This window comes from Crocodylus porosus, unplaced genomic scaffold (assembly GCF_001723895.1).
Source record: "Crocodylus porosus isolate Cpor-Errol unplaced genomic scaffold, CroPor_comp1, whole genome shotgun sequence".
Taxonomy (NCBI): domain Eukaryota; kingdom Metazoa; phylum Chordata; order Crocodylia; family Crocodylidae; genus Crocodylus; species Crocodylus porosus.
This window is the reverse complement of record NW_017728939.1, coordinates 2,972,306-2,988,368: the sequence shown is the minus strand read 5'-3', so window position 1 is coordinate 2,988,368 and position 16,063 is coordinate 2,972,306. Positions and strand designations below refer to the sequence as shown.

General features: G+C 49.2%; 1 protein-coding gene across 3 annotated transcripts in view; it reads left to right on the top strand.

Annotated features, from left to right (window-relative positions):
• PTPRU (protein tyrosine phosphatase, receptor type U) overlaps positions 1 to 16,063 on the top strand; it is a 205,984-nt gene that overhangs the window by 88,056 nt on the left and 101,865 nt on the right. For all 3 annotated transcript variants that reach the window (XM_019547652.1, XM_019547654.1, XM_019547651.1), the window contains exons 8-10: positions 678 to 787; positions 4,082 to 4,283; positions 12,829 to 12,931. In XM_019547652.1, coding sequence (XP_019403197.1) covers positions 678 to 787; positions 4,082 to 4,283; positions 12,829 to 12,931 — 415 coding nt within the window. The remainder of the gene's footprint in view (positions 1 to 677; positions 788 to 4,081; positions 4,284 to 12,828; positions 12,932 to 16,063) is intronic.

Genomic DNA, 16,063 nt, shown 5'->3' with positions numbered 1-16,063 from the left:
CCCCCTTGGGCTCCAGAGGTTTCTGAGCGAGTCCTAGCTATCCAGGTTGCAGTCATATTGGTAGAGGCAAAAGGAATCAGAACTCATGGCAGAGGTGATATCTTTTATTAGACCAACTACATTTTTGCAAAAAAAAAAAAATACTTTAGTTGCAAGCTTTCTGGCACAAGCAGTGAATGAGTGCTAAGAATTTGCTACTGGCTGAGGAGTGTTTTAGTTTGGGAATCCTGAGGACCAGATCCTGAACAGAGGTAAATGGGTGTACTTCTAGGAGAGGCATTAGAGCTATGGCACCTTACACCAGCTGGGGATCTGGGGTGACAGTGTGTGTGGCTGCTTTCTGGCTTCTTGCTGTGCTGAGTAAAAATGCCTTGTTAAGGAGTTACCTGGCTCCCAAAAACCCTGCAGTTATCAGGCGCATTGATCTACAGGGCTTCACAACCTGAACTCTGAATTTCTTGGCTTTTCCAGGGGTTGGGCGCTTGAATTGGATACAGTCTTTTGTATGGCAGTGGCTGGGCTCTATTTGGGAGGAATGGGCATCATTATGTATCTGTGTTTTTTTGCTCTTTTTTTGGACTCTTCTGAGATCAGAAGGTGTTTTAGGGAAGCTGAGTGACCAGCAGAGACTTGACTTTCCCTGAATCCTATCCGTCTGTCTTTTCTTTTTTTTTTAGTCCCTGGAGGCATTGCTTCAGAGTCGCTCACATTCACTCCCTTGGAGGACATGATCTTTCTGAAATGGGAAGAGCCAGTGGAGCCCAACGGTCTCATCACCCAGTATGAGGTATGTTTTCTGAGCCAGGGCTGTCCAGCTTCTAAGCAGCCAAGGGCCACACCAGCAGAGACTGCATGCCCACAGACTGTACCAGTGCGAGCCCTGGGCTGCAGACTACTTGATGGCCCCACCTCCTCCCCCACCTCACTGCATGAGAGCCCCCTCCTTCTCTCCTTGCCTGCTACACCATTTGTCCTCACCCCTGTCTCATGGCTGCACCTTATGCTCATGCACCCCCACCCCCCACACATGCTGCTGTGCTGTGCCCTGCCCCTACTGCACTGTATTCATGCTCTTCTCCCCCTCAACCCCACAGACCATGTACCACCTCCCTTGCAGGAGCAGGCAGTGGAAACTGAAGGAGGGAGGGAAAGCCAGGAGACTCCAGCTGCTGTTGCAGCCAGAGCAGTTGAGGATTGGTGGCCAGGCAGGAGCCTGGACATGGTAACTTAACCCCTTGCAGGCCTTGTGTGCCAGTTGGACAGTTCTGCTTTAAGCCACTGCTAAACGCTGTGGGAAAAAATTGCTGGGGCCAGGTGTGATGCACACTTCAACAACCTAGTGACAACCCCTTGAATGTATCAGGCCTCGTTAACATACTGTATACCTTTTACTTGAGCCTTGGAAATACGACCTAAAATGTACCAGGTAGAAAGCAAAAATAATAATTATTAAATAAAAGTGATGATGAAAACAGTAATATAACCCAAGATATTATCTTGTCTCTGTCACTGATTCACTGGATAGTCCTAGTTGCATCCTGTAGATCCAGTAGTTGGGTGTGTTCTTTTCAAGATACCTAATTATAGACATATAGAGCCTGATCTTCAAAGGGCACTGGGAGTTGTGCGATCTTAACATCTCTGACAGTAACAGCCCAGCCCACTGCCACTGGACAACCAAAAAATGAGGCGCACAAAATGAGAAGCTGCACAGGAAAATTTGCTTTGAAATCTCCCAGTGCCTCTGTTCCCCCAGGGGATGGTTCCCAGTTAGTTCTCAAGACAACAGTGAGGCATCAGTTAAGCATGCATGTGAGAAGGGGAAACACCATTTAAGTGCTGAGGAGTATTAGCTCCTCTGCTGCTGTTTTGATGTAGCAGGTCCCAAAGGCCTTATAACGTCTGGGAACCCAAAAGGCCTGCTCCTTGCTCGTCAGGCTGCACTGAAAGAGTTGATAGAGTTGATTCCTTTATCAGCAGGGCAACAAGAAGAGACTTGCTTTTTGTGTCTCTTCCTGCTTGCTTCAGTGTGGAGAGAAAAATGTCACATTGTGACTGGTGCGTTTCTTGAATGGACATGCTGGTGTGTGTGGGCCCCGCCATGTCTCCCAAATGCAGCCAGGCAAGACTCCCTCTTATCTCTCTCTGCTTTTCATTCTTTGCTTCAGCCTCTTTGACATCAACAAAATTATTAGAGCAAGGAAACAGACAAATGAAAAGCTGATTGCTATCTCCATTCCCCGTGCTGCCACGCTCCTGGCTGGACTGCGGCTTCTGGGGAATGATGATGATTGGGGACTCGGCATTCATTCTGGAAATGCCGGGTTTAATCTCGGAGATTAAGGGCAACCACATTGGTGCCGCTACCTTCAGGCCCGTCACTTGGAGCATGCAATCCAGCCTGCCTCTTGCTGACCGTAGGGTGGAGTCTGTCTCATTCTCTTTCTCTCTTCCTCCTCAATGTCCCTACAATCACTTTGTGATGGCCTTCAGATGAGATGCCCTGCTTGGGACTCCTGTTTAAAAAGTACAGCATCAGCCATTTCAACAGGAGGCTCTGCAGAGGCTGGTGGATGTCTCTGTGCTGCACAGAGTGTGTTGTCTTTAACTCCCCTCTGACATCTAACGTGAAAAAGGAGTTGGGTGATAGTTCACCTTACATCCCAGCATGGGTGACTATGCTTCCCGAGTCTTGGGGGGCACCAGGTCACCTATGGGGGGGGTTCCCCACTGCCTATTGCTGATTGGGGAGGGGGCTGCACTTCCGCTGGCACTTCCTGTTTCGTGGCTGTGTTTCCAGGGGGTGCACGGCCGATCTTGGTGCACCCCTGTGCACCCCCTACACGTTGCCAATGAATCCCAGCCATCTTTCATCCCACAGACTGCTTGGCTCGCGTAGGCCCTTAGATGGGAATTACAAAGCAGAGGCGAAAGAGCTAGTGACAGAGCTGTATGTAGAAACAGGTTGTATGTGATGGGCATTGACAGAACTGAGCAGAGTCCCAGGGCTGGACCAGTTGAGGCAGGGAGTGCACACTGGGGCTGAGGGTCCTGGGGAGACCTGTGTCGGGTTCCCGAACCAGAAGGTGAAGACCTGTGACATGTGCATTTGGGATGGTAGCACAGTGCTGGATCTGTCTCATACTCCAAGCGATTGAAGCGTCAGATCCAAAATACCAGCATTGTTGACAGATTGATAACACCTATTTTTATATTCAAACCAAACCCGTACCCAAACTGTTTCCACACCTCCCCCACATCTACGTCGCATATGGTGGCACTCAACCCACTCTATCACATCTACCCAGAGGGCAGAACCCCCCTCCTGCATACCCTGCACATCTGCCTCATACTTTCCTCTCCCCCACGAGGTGCAGACAGAAGTGCAGCTCCCTGCTGTAACTGAAAGAGCTTTGCAGGAAGCGTTCTGTGTTGCAACGATCTTCTAAACAGAAGTTCACTGTTGGTTTCGGGTGGGGGGAGTTGCCGGGGGTGGGAATCTAGTTGCTGGCTGGAGCCTGCAGCTGGTTTCCCCAGCAATAGCCCCTCCTCACTCCCAACCTGCCCCTGGTTCAGGATGGGCGGGGGAAAGGGAGAAGAGGGAGCTCGTTCTAGGGGTACCCCAGCCAGTGCTGGAGCACGGGGTGGGTGAATTGGAGCACCCCATTGGGGGTGCGGGGCTCCAATACACTCACTCCACCTTCCAGCAGGGGCTAAAAAACCCCCAGACTGAACTCCCTCTGCTTCCTCCCTCCTCCCATTCTGAAAACAGCACCAGGGTGGCAGGCAGTGTAGACAGAAGTTACAGAAGATGCTTTGTTTTGAAACATCTTCGTCTGACCCCTCATGCAGTGAGGGTTCGTTCAGATTTTCCCTGCTTGGTCATTTTTTAAGCTGTCTGCACTTGTTTGGTCATGGCTATGGACCACTTTCTGTGGCCAGAGCGGGCAAAAATGATCACTTCTATCTGCACCTCATATTAACTCACTGTGCAGGCTTGGTCTGTTGCACCAGCCTGCTGCACTCTCCCCATACCATACCATGACCAGCACCTGTCTGATGGCCTCTCCTGTTTTCTTAGATCAGCTACCAGAGCATCGAGTCTTCAGACCCTGCGGTCAATGTGCCCGGCCCGCGGCGCACTGTCTCCAAGCTCCGCAATGAGACGTACCACGTCTTCTCCAACCTGCACCCAGGCACCACCTACTTGTTCTCTGTTCGGGCACGCACTGGAAAGGGCTTTGGCCAGACAGCACTGACCGAGATCACCACCAATATCTCAGGTGGGTTATGGAGATACCACCCTGCTGGCTATGACCAATTCTTTGAAAGGGAAGACGATTGTATGTTGTGTTTATGCTGTATTTCTGCTGACAAGCTCAACATCTGAAACACCCCAAGACTGTTAAGGGCAAGGTAAGGGTAAGGTTCCATTAAGGGTAAGGTAAGAATATTACTGATGAGGTAGGTCGTCCTGTCTTGACCAGGGGTCTGGACTAGGTGACCTTGTGAACTCCCTTGCAGCTTTATTTCTGTATGTTCTTAAGGGCCATCCATAGTTCCAATGCCATAGCCAAACTCCCCTTGGGAAGTCGGGTCTTTTTTCGTTTTTTTTGAAGTTTCAGTTGGATTGAATAGTCTTCTTCACTTCCTGTCTGAAACTACAGGTGGTCCTTGGACTTGTAACATAATTGGTTCCTGAAACCGTGTCTTAAATCAAAATGTTGTAACTTGGAACTGATTTTCCCATAGGAAACAATATTATAAATGGGGGATTTGTTCCTGAACCAAGGCCTGATACCTTGTTTTCATAAAAAATAACCCAGAATTTTGTACTCGCTCAGTTATAGATGAGTAATATAGCTACATTGATGTATTTCTATTGTAAATAGCAATCATATTGATTTGGAAGGACTTCTTTGAGGTGACTTTGCTGGACTTTTTGAAGGGTTCTTGGCTGGAGTCTTCTCAGGAGTCTTGGCTGCAGGTTTTTCTGGAGTCTTGTCTGCTTTCTTAAAGAAAGTGTTTAAAGAAGTTTGGACAGATGTTCTCCAGGGAGATGGGTGAGGCAGCAAACTTGTTCACTGGTGTGGCATCGTGTCAGATCAAATGTTGTAAAGTCAAAACCGATGGCAGAAAGTTGAAACAGGGTGTCAATTTATAAACGTTATGAGTATGAAACATTGTAACTCGAAATGTTGCAATCCTCGACTTACCTGTATCCTTTTTTCTCCTCTTATTCCACTTACTAAGTTGGTACTGATTTCTTCCCCCCCCCCCCCCAACAAGTGTAGATACTTTTCTGTAGGCATGATCCAGCAGATAGCGGTCAGTGGGAAAGCTCCACTCTGACTTCAGTGCTGCAGGATGGGCCTTATATAAATTACTGCTGGCAGAGGTTCACACTACAATGGGCAAATATTTCAGTGACCGTCAACATGCGTTTGTGCATGCTGGAATAGCCACGTGCATGGTTCAACACTCATGCTTTGGGAAGTGTAGACTTCAGTGCTGGGGAAAGGCAGTAGCTTCACAGTGTAGGCTCGTGTCCCATGTAATCCCTGGACGGACGGGAGGGATGCCCACCCCCACAGGCCAGGCTGGGTGTTCACTCATTAGCCCTTCTGCCAAGAATGCCAGCCTGCTTGCCAGTCAGCCCACCAACTCACCTTGGAGAGATTGCTCAGCTACTCTTGCATGGTAACAACTTACATCCAATGTCTCTCTACATGACATGTTAACCAGCAACCTTCCGCAGAGCTGGAAAGCATTCTTATCCCCATCCTCATCCCAACCAAAGCATGGCTAGAGTTTTGATTAACCCTTGCTCGTCCTTCCCACTGGCAGTCCTATGCATGCCTTGCTGCCATGATTGCCCCTTTTGACCACAGGCTGTACAGGAGACAGCAAAGAGCAAGGAGAGCCAAGGCTGCTCTGTGACAATCAGGAAGGGTGGCAGTCCCAGACGGAGCCTGACAATGCACATTCGTGGCCTTCTCCTACTGTCTCGCTTTCCACTGTGCTGGCACAGTTAAATACGTCTTCTCTTGAAATGGATTCTTCATGCTCCGGAAGTCCCCTCCCCTTTCCCCGGGCTACCCTGCCGTCAGGATTCAAATGAAAAGCAGTGTGCGTTATGTTTTACAACTCTGCTGGATAATTTAGTCGCATGGCAGTTTGCGAGCTGCCTTGTTTACATTGCGGCAGACCCGGGCTGTGGTGCTAGTGGAACACATTTCCTAACTCACTGGAGCAACCTTGATGTGATCCATTAGCAGGAGGTGGGCTGAGAAGATAGAAATTGAACACTGCCAGCCCTGTATCCTTCCCAAAATGGTCTTGGAGAAATGATATTATTTGCATGAGTGAGAAACAGTGTCTGAGGTGGAATAGATAAGATGCCTTAGCTAGGTGGGAAGGGACTGTGCTTCTTTGTCAGATGGCGCATGGTCTTTGGCTTACCTGTGCCTGAGCATTCAAGGAGCTCGCCTGCACTGGGGATAAGGTTCTAAGTACGGATAGAGAAGCAGGACGGATTGGGACCAGGTGATATTTGTGAGATAAGCCAGAGGGGTATGTGATAAATAGTTGTATGTTGTGCCTGTGGATCTTATTCCATGCCTTGCACCGTGTGATAATGTCCCTACCACCCTCTCACCCCTTGAACAGCACCCAGAAATGGTATAAGAAGGGGTGTTAACCCTTTCAGGTGGTTGGAGCTGTATTACAACCTGTGCCAGGCTCAGCCTACCTTTCCAAAGGAAGGGGGCAGGAGACAACACATGGAGCTGTTTTGGGATAGCCATTGTGGAAAGAATCCTTGTACGGCTGCCCTTCTACTAGTGCAGGTGCTCCTTGCTCTGCATGCATTCAGTCAGTTTTGAAAGCAGAAATTAAGTGGAACAAGAATCCATGTGTCCCCACATGGATTTATTCAGGAACAGCTATTACATGCTTCATTTACTTCTTCCATTAATCCAAATTAACTTCCACATCTAGATAAGCCAAATTCCAGGGCCACATGGGAAAAGAGTTATTCAGAGAGAGGCCTTGTGGCACAGAAAGGGCAGCTTGCATTCGGAGGGTGGAGCGGCTTATCCATTGCTCCAGGCGTGCAATCCTGCAGGAGGCCTGGGGAGCGAGACCTGCAGGTATACACACTCCTGTAGGAGACCCCAGGTCAGGGGATGGACATGGGCTCTATGTGGAACTCATGTTAGAAACTCTTTGGAAGAGGTACAACTTGGGGACTGCAGCCCTGCATCTGTTGAGGATCCTTTGAGTCCCTGGCTTGTGGGCTGGATTGCAAGCTTTCTATACGAGAATAAAATCAGTCTGGCTGAGGGAAGTTTCCTCCTCATCTTCCTCTTTTGTCCAACTGTGGAAGTCCAACTATCTGCCTGTTGTTACCTCTGCTTGAGCCCAGGGCCAGTGCCAGCTTTTCTAGGCAGTTTTAAAGTGCAGTATCTTGTTGCTTTTTGAAGGGCAGCTTTGTACTGTTGGCAAGAGGCACGAGGTCTCCATTTGTCAGTGGAATCTGGCACTTGCTTTAAGAAATGCACTAGGATACTATAAGGTTGGGACATTCTTATCCCTGGAAGAGATGTTTTGGGTCATTTTTTAAAGGGGTTGTATCTGCAGGAGTTATGATCCCACCGTCTCCGGACTCTGCCCAACAGGGCTCATGGAGTTGCATTTTCACAATAGCTTAAAGTCAGGCTTTCAGAAGTGCTTAGCATCCAGCAGCAGCCACCTTGGCACCTAGGGCTTCATTTTTTTAAACCGCTCAGTACCCAAAGTACATCCAGAAGTCTGAACTCTTTTGGAAAATCTAGGCATTTACTTGGGTGTGTAAGCAGGAGCTTGAGCTCTTTTGAAAATAGTCTCATTTAAGGGTGCTCAACGGAAAGTTGCACCTGTAGTGAGTAAGGCACTTGGCTTTACCTGCCAGTGGGCACAAGAGATGGTCTTAAGGGCATTCTTTTGAAATTTCCCTACAGCTGTATCTTTTTCATGGCACATCCTGTGCCCCACTTGCCTTGGAATGGCAGGAAAGTTCACAGATTCATAGACGTTAGGGCTGGAAGGGACCTCGAAGATCGTCAAGTCCAGCCCCCTGGTCCAAGGGCAGGAAGTCATCTGGGTCAAAGGATCCCAACAAAATAGATGTCCAAATGTTTCTTAAAAGAGTCCAGAGTAGGTGCTTGCACCATCCCTGGAAGGGAGTCTATTCCAGGCCTTGGGGGCTCGGACGGTGAAGAAGTTTTTCCTTATGTCCAGCCTGAAATGGTCTTGGAGGAGTTTGTGACCATTTGACCTTGTTATCCCTTGGGGTGCTCTGGTGGACAGGTATCCCCCAGATCCTGATGCACACCCCTTATATATTTATAGGCAGCCGCCAGGTCCCCCCTGAGCCTGGGCTTTTCCAAGCTGAAGAGTCCCGTGGCTCTCAGCCTCTCTTCATAAGACCTGTTCTCTTGCCCTCTGATCATGCATGTGGCTCTCCTCTGGACTCTCTCAAATTTTTCCACATCCTTTTTTTAAATTGTGGAGCCCAGAATTGGATGCAGTACTCCAGCTGCGGCCTCACCAAGGCTGAGTACAGCGGGAGGATGACATCCTGTGATTTGCTTGAGAAACATCTATGGATACAAGCCAGAGTTTTGCTTGCTTTACCAGCTGCAACATTGCACTGGTGGCTCATATTCATCTTGTGGTCAGTCATGACCCCCAAGTCCCTTTCCGCTGTGGTGCTAGCAAGTGTAGCACTGCCAAGCCTATAAGCCTGCTGTGGGTTTTCTTTCCCCAAGGTGGTGTACCTTGCATTTTTCGGTATTGAATGCCATCAGGTTTTCTTCCGCCCATTTTCTGAGCCTGTCGAGGTCGGTCTGGATCACTAGCTTATCCTCATGTGTAGACGCTTTATCCCAAAGTTTGGTATCATTGGTGAGCTTGGCCAGTCTGCTTCTGACACTAATGTCTATGTCATTAATAAAGAAGTTAAAGAGTATAGGTCCAAGGATGGAGTCTTAGGGGACCCCACTGGTCATGGCGCACCACAGTGATTTACTTTTATAGGTTACCGCTCTTTGGGTCCGACCTCCGAGCCAATTCCCCAGCCATCGGACTGTGAAGTAGCCGAGGCAGCGGTTGGCCAGTTTTTCCAAGAGAAGATCATGGGACACCAGATCAAAGGCTTTTTTAAAGTCAAGATATATGATGTCAATCTCTTCTCCCTTGTCCAGGTGGTGTGTCACCTGGTCATAGAAGGACATGAGATTGGTCAGGCAAGACCTGCCTACAACAAACCTGTGCTGGCTGTCCCACAAGATATTGCCATCGGCCAGTTTGTCTAGAATGGCCTTTTCGGTAATTTTTCCAAGATCTTCCCCAGAATAGAGGTCAGGCTGATAAGCCTGTAGTTCCCTGGATCTACTTTCCTCTCTTTCTTGAACATAGGCACCACATTGGCCTTCTTCCAACCTTTGGGCACTTCACCTGAGCACCACGAGTTCTCGAAGATCTGTGCCAGTGGCTGAGCTATGATTCTTGCCAACTCCTTACGTACCCTGGGGTGTAAACTGTCTGGGCCAGCCAAGTTTTTTATTGGCTCTTATTTGGAAAGACTTCAGACCTTAGCCGCCCTTCAGCAATAAAGTGTCCCCTGATTGCTGCAAGAGGGGTAGGGAACCCTTTCACTAGGTTTGCTCTTTCTCTAAGATTCCCCAGAGCATGGTCTGCATACCTGCTGCTGCTCCTTTACCCTGCCTGCTCCTGTGTCTGGGGTCCCATGGGATCTTCCTGGTGACTCTTTCTGTGCTGTGGTGATGTGATGTCACCAGGACCTCAGACAAGGGAAACTACTAGAGCAAGTAGGAGGGCCTGTCTTGGACCTCTTGAGTCCTCAGCCCAGTGGTTACCCAGGAAAACTCACCTGGCTTTTCTGGGAGAAATTCTACCTCTGCCAAGAGGAGCAGTGTGGTCACACCTTGCTGACCTGATACGCCCATCACAGCTGCCTCTGAGGCACATGTGAGAGCAGTGCTATGTCTCTCTGATGTCTCCTGGGCTAGTGCTGGGACTAGTTGCATCAAGAAAATGCTTCGCCCTCACAATGGTTGGGAGTTCACACATCCCTTTTTTGGAGCGCTGCCTATTCAAAGACAGTGAGGCTGTGTTTTTGCCATCACTGGGGTGCTGGCATCGCAGGGGCTTGCACAGAACTACCCAGTAGTTCAGCCAGGGAATCCAGGATTTATCACAAGCAGGCATCTCGAGAGAGTGTTCAAGTCTCGAGCTGCTGCAGTTATGGTCAGCCTTATTGGGAGAGGCCAGGGAGACCCCTGGAAGGAGAAATGAGCTTGCATTTTGTGGATCATTCTGTACCTATACCATGGCAACAATTGCACACGGCAGGGGGAGATTTACAGAAACGAAACTATTAGTCTATCTGAGTTACAAGTGTACAAATGAGGGATTAATTGGGCTTCATTAACAAGCCATACAGTACTTAGGGCTGTTTGCTAATGTCCTTGGTGTAGCTATTAACAGCACTGAATGGGTTGAGATGTTTCCTAATGGGGGCATAGAAATTACAAAGCAACATGAGCCCAACCCTAGTGACTACTAATTAATCAGGCACTCTAGGCATGACAGAGACATGAGGGCAAGGGACTGTATCAGGGTGGGGAGAAAAGGTTCCCTGAGTCCACTGGAGAACGGCATTGGGAAGTGCAGGATCTGCCTACATGCATTTCCATGCTGGTTACTGGAAACCGCCCCCCAGAACAAAACAGAAACAACCGGAGTGGTGTTTGTTAATAATGAACATCTCTCTTCTGCGCAGCACCTTTCCTCCCAAAGTGACTATGGGGTTTGCACTTTCCTCGTGACAGGCCCAACCTTTATACCCATCTCTGAAATTCTGCCATTTCTGGGCTGGAGCATGGCAACCGTGCAGTGGCGCACAGCATGATATCAGGGCAGAAAGTGAAGACCATGACTACTTAGGGAGAAATAAGGGAGGTGGAACATAGGAGCTGAGCTGGGATTTGGCCAGGACATGAAGGCTAATGCTGTGAGCACAGGGCTTTTGACTTTGTATGTTTTTTGTCTCATGCTGAACATGGTACCTCTAGTGACCTAATGCTCCCTAGCATTAAGCTGGAGGTTATCTCTGTGCTAAATCAGGTGGAATTGTGTCCCCAAACAGTTGAGTTCGCCAGTGCCGCATCCTGAACATGTAGCATTTTTCTTCAACTTGTCCCATTTGTGTCCCGACACCACTGGTCCTGCCGAGCTGTTGTCACTCCTGAGTTGCATCTAATACACTCCAGAGCTTTGCCAACTCAAGCTTTCTAAACCACGAGTCTAGCCCCCAACCCGCACTCTGAAAATGTGACATTTTATTTAAAGGTCGTGACATTTTTTTTTAAAGAATTATAATTGGGTGTGATTTTTATTTTTTCTGGTTTCTGAGCCATTCAAGTTTGAATTTCCAGCTTTCCTCCCCAACTACAAGAGGTAGAAATTCGTGGATGTGTATTTGAAGCTGAGATTCTCCCATGAATGACTCCAGAAGCTGGTGATATTTAAAAAAAATGCCAAATATCACCACACTCATAATAGATAGCAACAGTGAGGGAAGCAGCCTTAACCCCTGATTATATCAATATTTTCCACTGCCATAAATATTATTCCTGAGTTCCCTCCTACAGCAGCTGTGCAGGCCACTAGGTATCTGCCTGCCACTCAGTACCACACAGAAAACCCCTCCATCCCATCAAAGCAGCTGGTTTGAAGAACACAAAGTGCAAAAGGTCCCATGCTGCATAATTCAGAAGTAGATCACAATTGGTGCTAGGATACTGGGTCCCGGTCCAACCCATTGTAGAAATAGGGACATTCAGATCTGGACCTAGGTTTGGTTTCAGAACCGCCTACCAGCTCAGGTTTACTGGCTCCTCTCTTACCCTTGAAGGAAATGGTAGGTATTTGAATATATTTTTTGATGGGTTGATGCAGATTAACTGCCTTGTTTTCTAAATCAAGCAACTGGGCAACAGCAGCGCAGCGCAACTGTGTCCAAACACATTTGTCCAATTAGTAATACTTGGCTCTTAGCCAGCCTCTGACGTATGAAATGATGGTTTTGTCTTGCATCTCCTCTTGGAGCCGAGGTAATTAAGCAAGGGGGATACCTAGGTACAGAGAGGTTAAGTGACTGGCCTAAGGTCCTACAAGGAGTCGAGGGACAGAACCCAAGAGTTCTGAGCGGGCTTCGCTGACACGCGGCGGAGCCTAATGCTGCAGTACTCGCATTGGCAAAACCCTTTAAACCTCAGCGAGAGAGACCGGAGGCCTGAATCTTTTGGTCAGACACAGCTAAAGCCTGGCGCTAGATCAGGGTTGGTGCGATGCGCAGAGCAAAGAATGAGAGCCAGGAGGACTGGAGTTGACTCCGGACCCTTCCACTGTCCAGCTGTACCTTGTGTCTGACCTCAGGCAAAGCCATCAGCCTCACTTTCCCCATCTTAGCAATGGGGGCAAGGATCCTGATTGCTTCACAGGAGGGCAATACATCCCAGCCATTTAGTACTGGTGAAGTGCTTTGAAGTCCTCGGAAGGAAAGTGCTACAAAGGGGCAAACATCATTAATGAAACCCAGAGGGATGCTTGCTTCTGGCGCTGCTCACCTCAGGCTCCTGCTGTCTGACTGGTCGTTCCAAAGAGCCCGTAGCCTTCTGTCCCTAGGACTGTGAGTAACTTGCTTCCCTCCATGCTGGGTCCAGAGTGCTCATCGCCGTCTCGCTTCTGCTTCCCTTGCAGCTCCCACCTTCGACTATGGGGACATGCCATCACCTCTGAGCGAGTCAGAGAGCACCATCACCGTGCTGCTGAGGCCCGCACAGGGCAGAGGGGCCCCCATCAGGTAGGAAAACCAGGACTGTTGAAAGGGCTCTGAGCATCCTGTATGCGAGGCATGGTTTGACCGAGGGCCCTGTCCTGAGGCTTTCATTACCATGAGGGCTAAGAAAGGGCCCCAGGGTGAGGCAATCACACTCTTCTTTTTCTTTCTCTATCTTACATTCCTGGGAAATCCTGGGGCAGAACACCAGCTTTCTCTTTCACCTGTGGATTAATGAGCCACTGGTTAAGGGCACATCGCACCTACCCCTAATAGCCTCTTGGGTCTCCATGAGGCATGATGCCAAGTCAGTACCTGAGCAGCAATTTACTCAGCACTTGTCCCCATTTAAGTAGGTGTCACCTGGACTCGGAGAGAGGTTGCTAAAGGTGGTCTGCTCCCTGAGTGTCTGTTTCAGAGGTAGCCATCGGAGCTGGTCATCTGTACCTTGCTCTACCCTGCTTTGGAGACTGCAGGATGTCATGCTTCACACTTTACTGAGAGCTTGGGGGTGCCTTCCTAAGGTCTGGAAGATCTCCCAGCATTCAGACACATGGTTTGTTCTGCAAACAGGGCTTAAGTCTCACAAGCTTCTCATGAAATTCAGCAACTGCTGCTGTGAAACAGATTACTAGCTTTGTAACACTTCTGTTCCACTATCAAGCATCTGGCTGGAGACCCAGAAAGGGTCTGAGGGTTAGACCAGGTATGTCTGAAGCAGTTTGCCCATGGGCATTTGCTGTATGGTTAAGTAGCAGCTTTATAGCTTGGGATAACTGAACTGGCCTAGTTCACACAGAGACCAGTGAGGCTATTCAAGTGGGTAATCGCTCCCTCAAAAGTGGGCTATATAGCTCAGCCTTCAGTGTTCATTACAGAGCTTGGGGAAATATACCCTCTCCTTAACTGACTATTTTCCTTGTGGAGATCCCATCTTCCCACTAAGTTGCAAATAAAAAAAAAAAAAAAAAAGCCTTTGTGTTGCCGGTGGGCAGTCTGGTTCCCTGCGTTGGGCAAATGGGCTTGGAGCTTGGCACCAGTTCATCACTGTCCTCCCAGCCTGGTGCACAGCTGTGCCCTTGACTCAAGCAAATCTCTTTATTTCAAAGGGCTTGGCGCTCCCCTTAGACTAAGGTCAGGAATGCCTTGGAGTAAACTGTTTGTCCCATTGTTGGTGACACCCAAGTTAGCTGATATGAGAAGTTCAGATCCCATAATTTTCTTCAGGGGCTTCCTTGGTGGAACTGAAGTGAAGTGGGAGATCCATAGTGCACTAGTCTGCAAGCCCACCTCCCTAGGCCTCAGTTTCCTTTTTTGTATGGTGAATCTAATGGCACCTCCCTGACAAGGATAATTACTATTTACTGGCCCCTGTGTGCATGCTGTAAACAGCGGGTCAAATCAAAACCCCAGGCACCGACCCCCTTGTGATGTGGGATCTAGGTCCATCTTCTTTGTCTTAGGTTCAGACTCTTTTCTGGTTGTTGCTGCACAGCTTGGTGTTCTCCTGCCTTGTAGGAGCTTGGGGTTTTGCCTGTCAGACAGCACTGCGTGGAGGACTGAGCTCAGGCCTGGATGCCAGGAAGCTCTAAGTGTCAATGCCACTTTGCTCTGCATGGTTTTGGGAGAGTCGCTGTCTTGCTCTGTGCCTCAGTTCCCCTCCACTGAAAGAAGATAACGCCATTAGAGACCAAGTGGTGCAAACTAATCCCATGATAACAATCCATGTGGGGCTGTAGCCGTGCTTGTGAAATACATGGACCGCTGCAGAGTGCTCTCTCTCCCGGTTGCTTGCAAATGGCATTAGAATCTGGAGGCGCGTAACAAATGCGTCAGCAGGGATTTGCAAGTAGGCCTAAGGGAATTAGATGAATCTCATGTTGGTGGGGCTCCAAAGCCCTGGAGGCTCCTTTGCAAATGTAAGCTGTGAAGGGCAAATTTAGACTGAGGATGTTTACCTGCAGGAATCTGAAAATTAAGTAGTAAAATGAACCAGTTGGCCTGTTTTTTCCCCTCCTCTGAGCCATGCGCAAGTAAATAAACTCCATGTGGGCTGGAATGACAGAGTGCTCAAGGTGTTTTGCTGTGGCTCCAGATGTGTGAGTTTGTGTCACGCCCAAGGCTTGTGCCAAAGGCCTCCCTGAGTCATTCCAGATGGAAATGAATGCTGGGTTATTTAGGCTGAGGACTCAAAGGTAGCTGAATATGATGCTGGCCATATCCTTCCCTTGTTTGCAGGTGGCTACAGAAGCTGGCAGGCCTTCAGCACACTAAATGTGCTGGGTGGCTGGGCTTGGCTGGTCTCTCCTTATCTCCAATCCTTCTCCCTGCTCCCCCCAGAAAGGGGTCAGGAAATTGTTTTACTCAGTGAACAGACCCTATGGGCACCACGGAACAGTTGTCTCAGCACCATCAATACGAACTCAAGAAGCAGCGATGTTGTGGAGCATGTTGGATCAAGTGCTCACAGTCCATTCCCCAAGAAGGCTTGTCTGCCTTCTCATCAGGGGAAATGCAGCTCGGCCTGTGTTGCGCTGTCTCTCCTATCTGGAGACGGATCGTTCCTTTTGCTGCCGTGCCTGGTTCAGCAGCACGCTCTGCTGAGGGGCAGCCTTTGAAGCACTCTTTCTTGCGCTGTTGAGTCTGCACAATACAGACAGCGAGTGGGAGTAGGAATGCAACGTGCGGACTGAAGCTTGAGCACGGAGCTCCGCTGTGAGATCACCTTTCACCTCTTTAGACAGCGAAGTTCATAAGGGAAGCAGAAGCACTCTGGCTAGTAGGAGCCCATTAGGGAGCTGCTCATGCTTCGTGAGAAACACTGACCAGTGACTTCTGCTTTGGGTCGCTGGTGCCGCTCTCCCCAGTTCTGAACCTGCTCGCTGTCACCTGGGCAGCTGTCCAGATGCAGGCCTTTGCCAGACAAAATTCCTCTTCCTTCCCTCCTGCCCAAGCTGTGCTTGCTTATTCTCAACCTAAAGCCATCTGCCTCTGCTTGTGGCAGCCGGGCCGTGGCTCTGAGGGTGACAGCTGTGAAAGAGGAATCATCTGAGCTGTGCGGGATGATGGACACTAGGCTGCAGAGCACGAGTAACCCCCCTGGTTTATGGCTTCCAAGGAGTCTTGCATCAGACCCCACCCCCCCCAAAAAAAAAA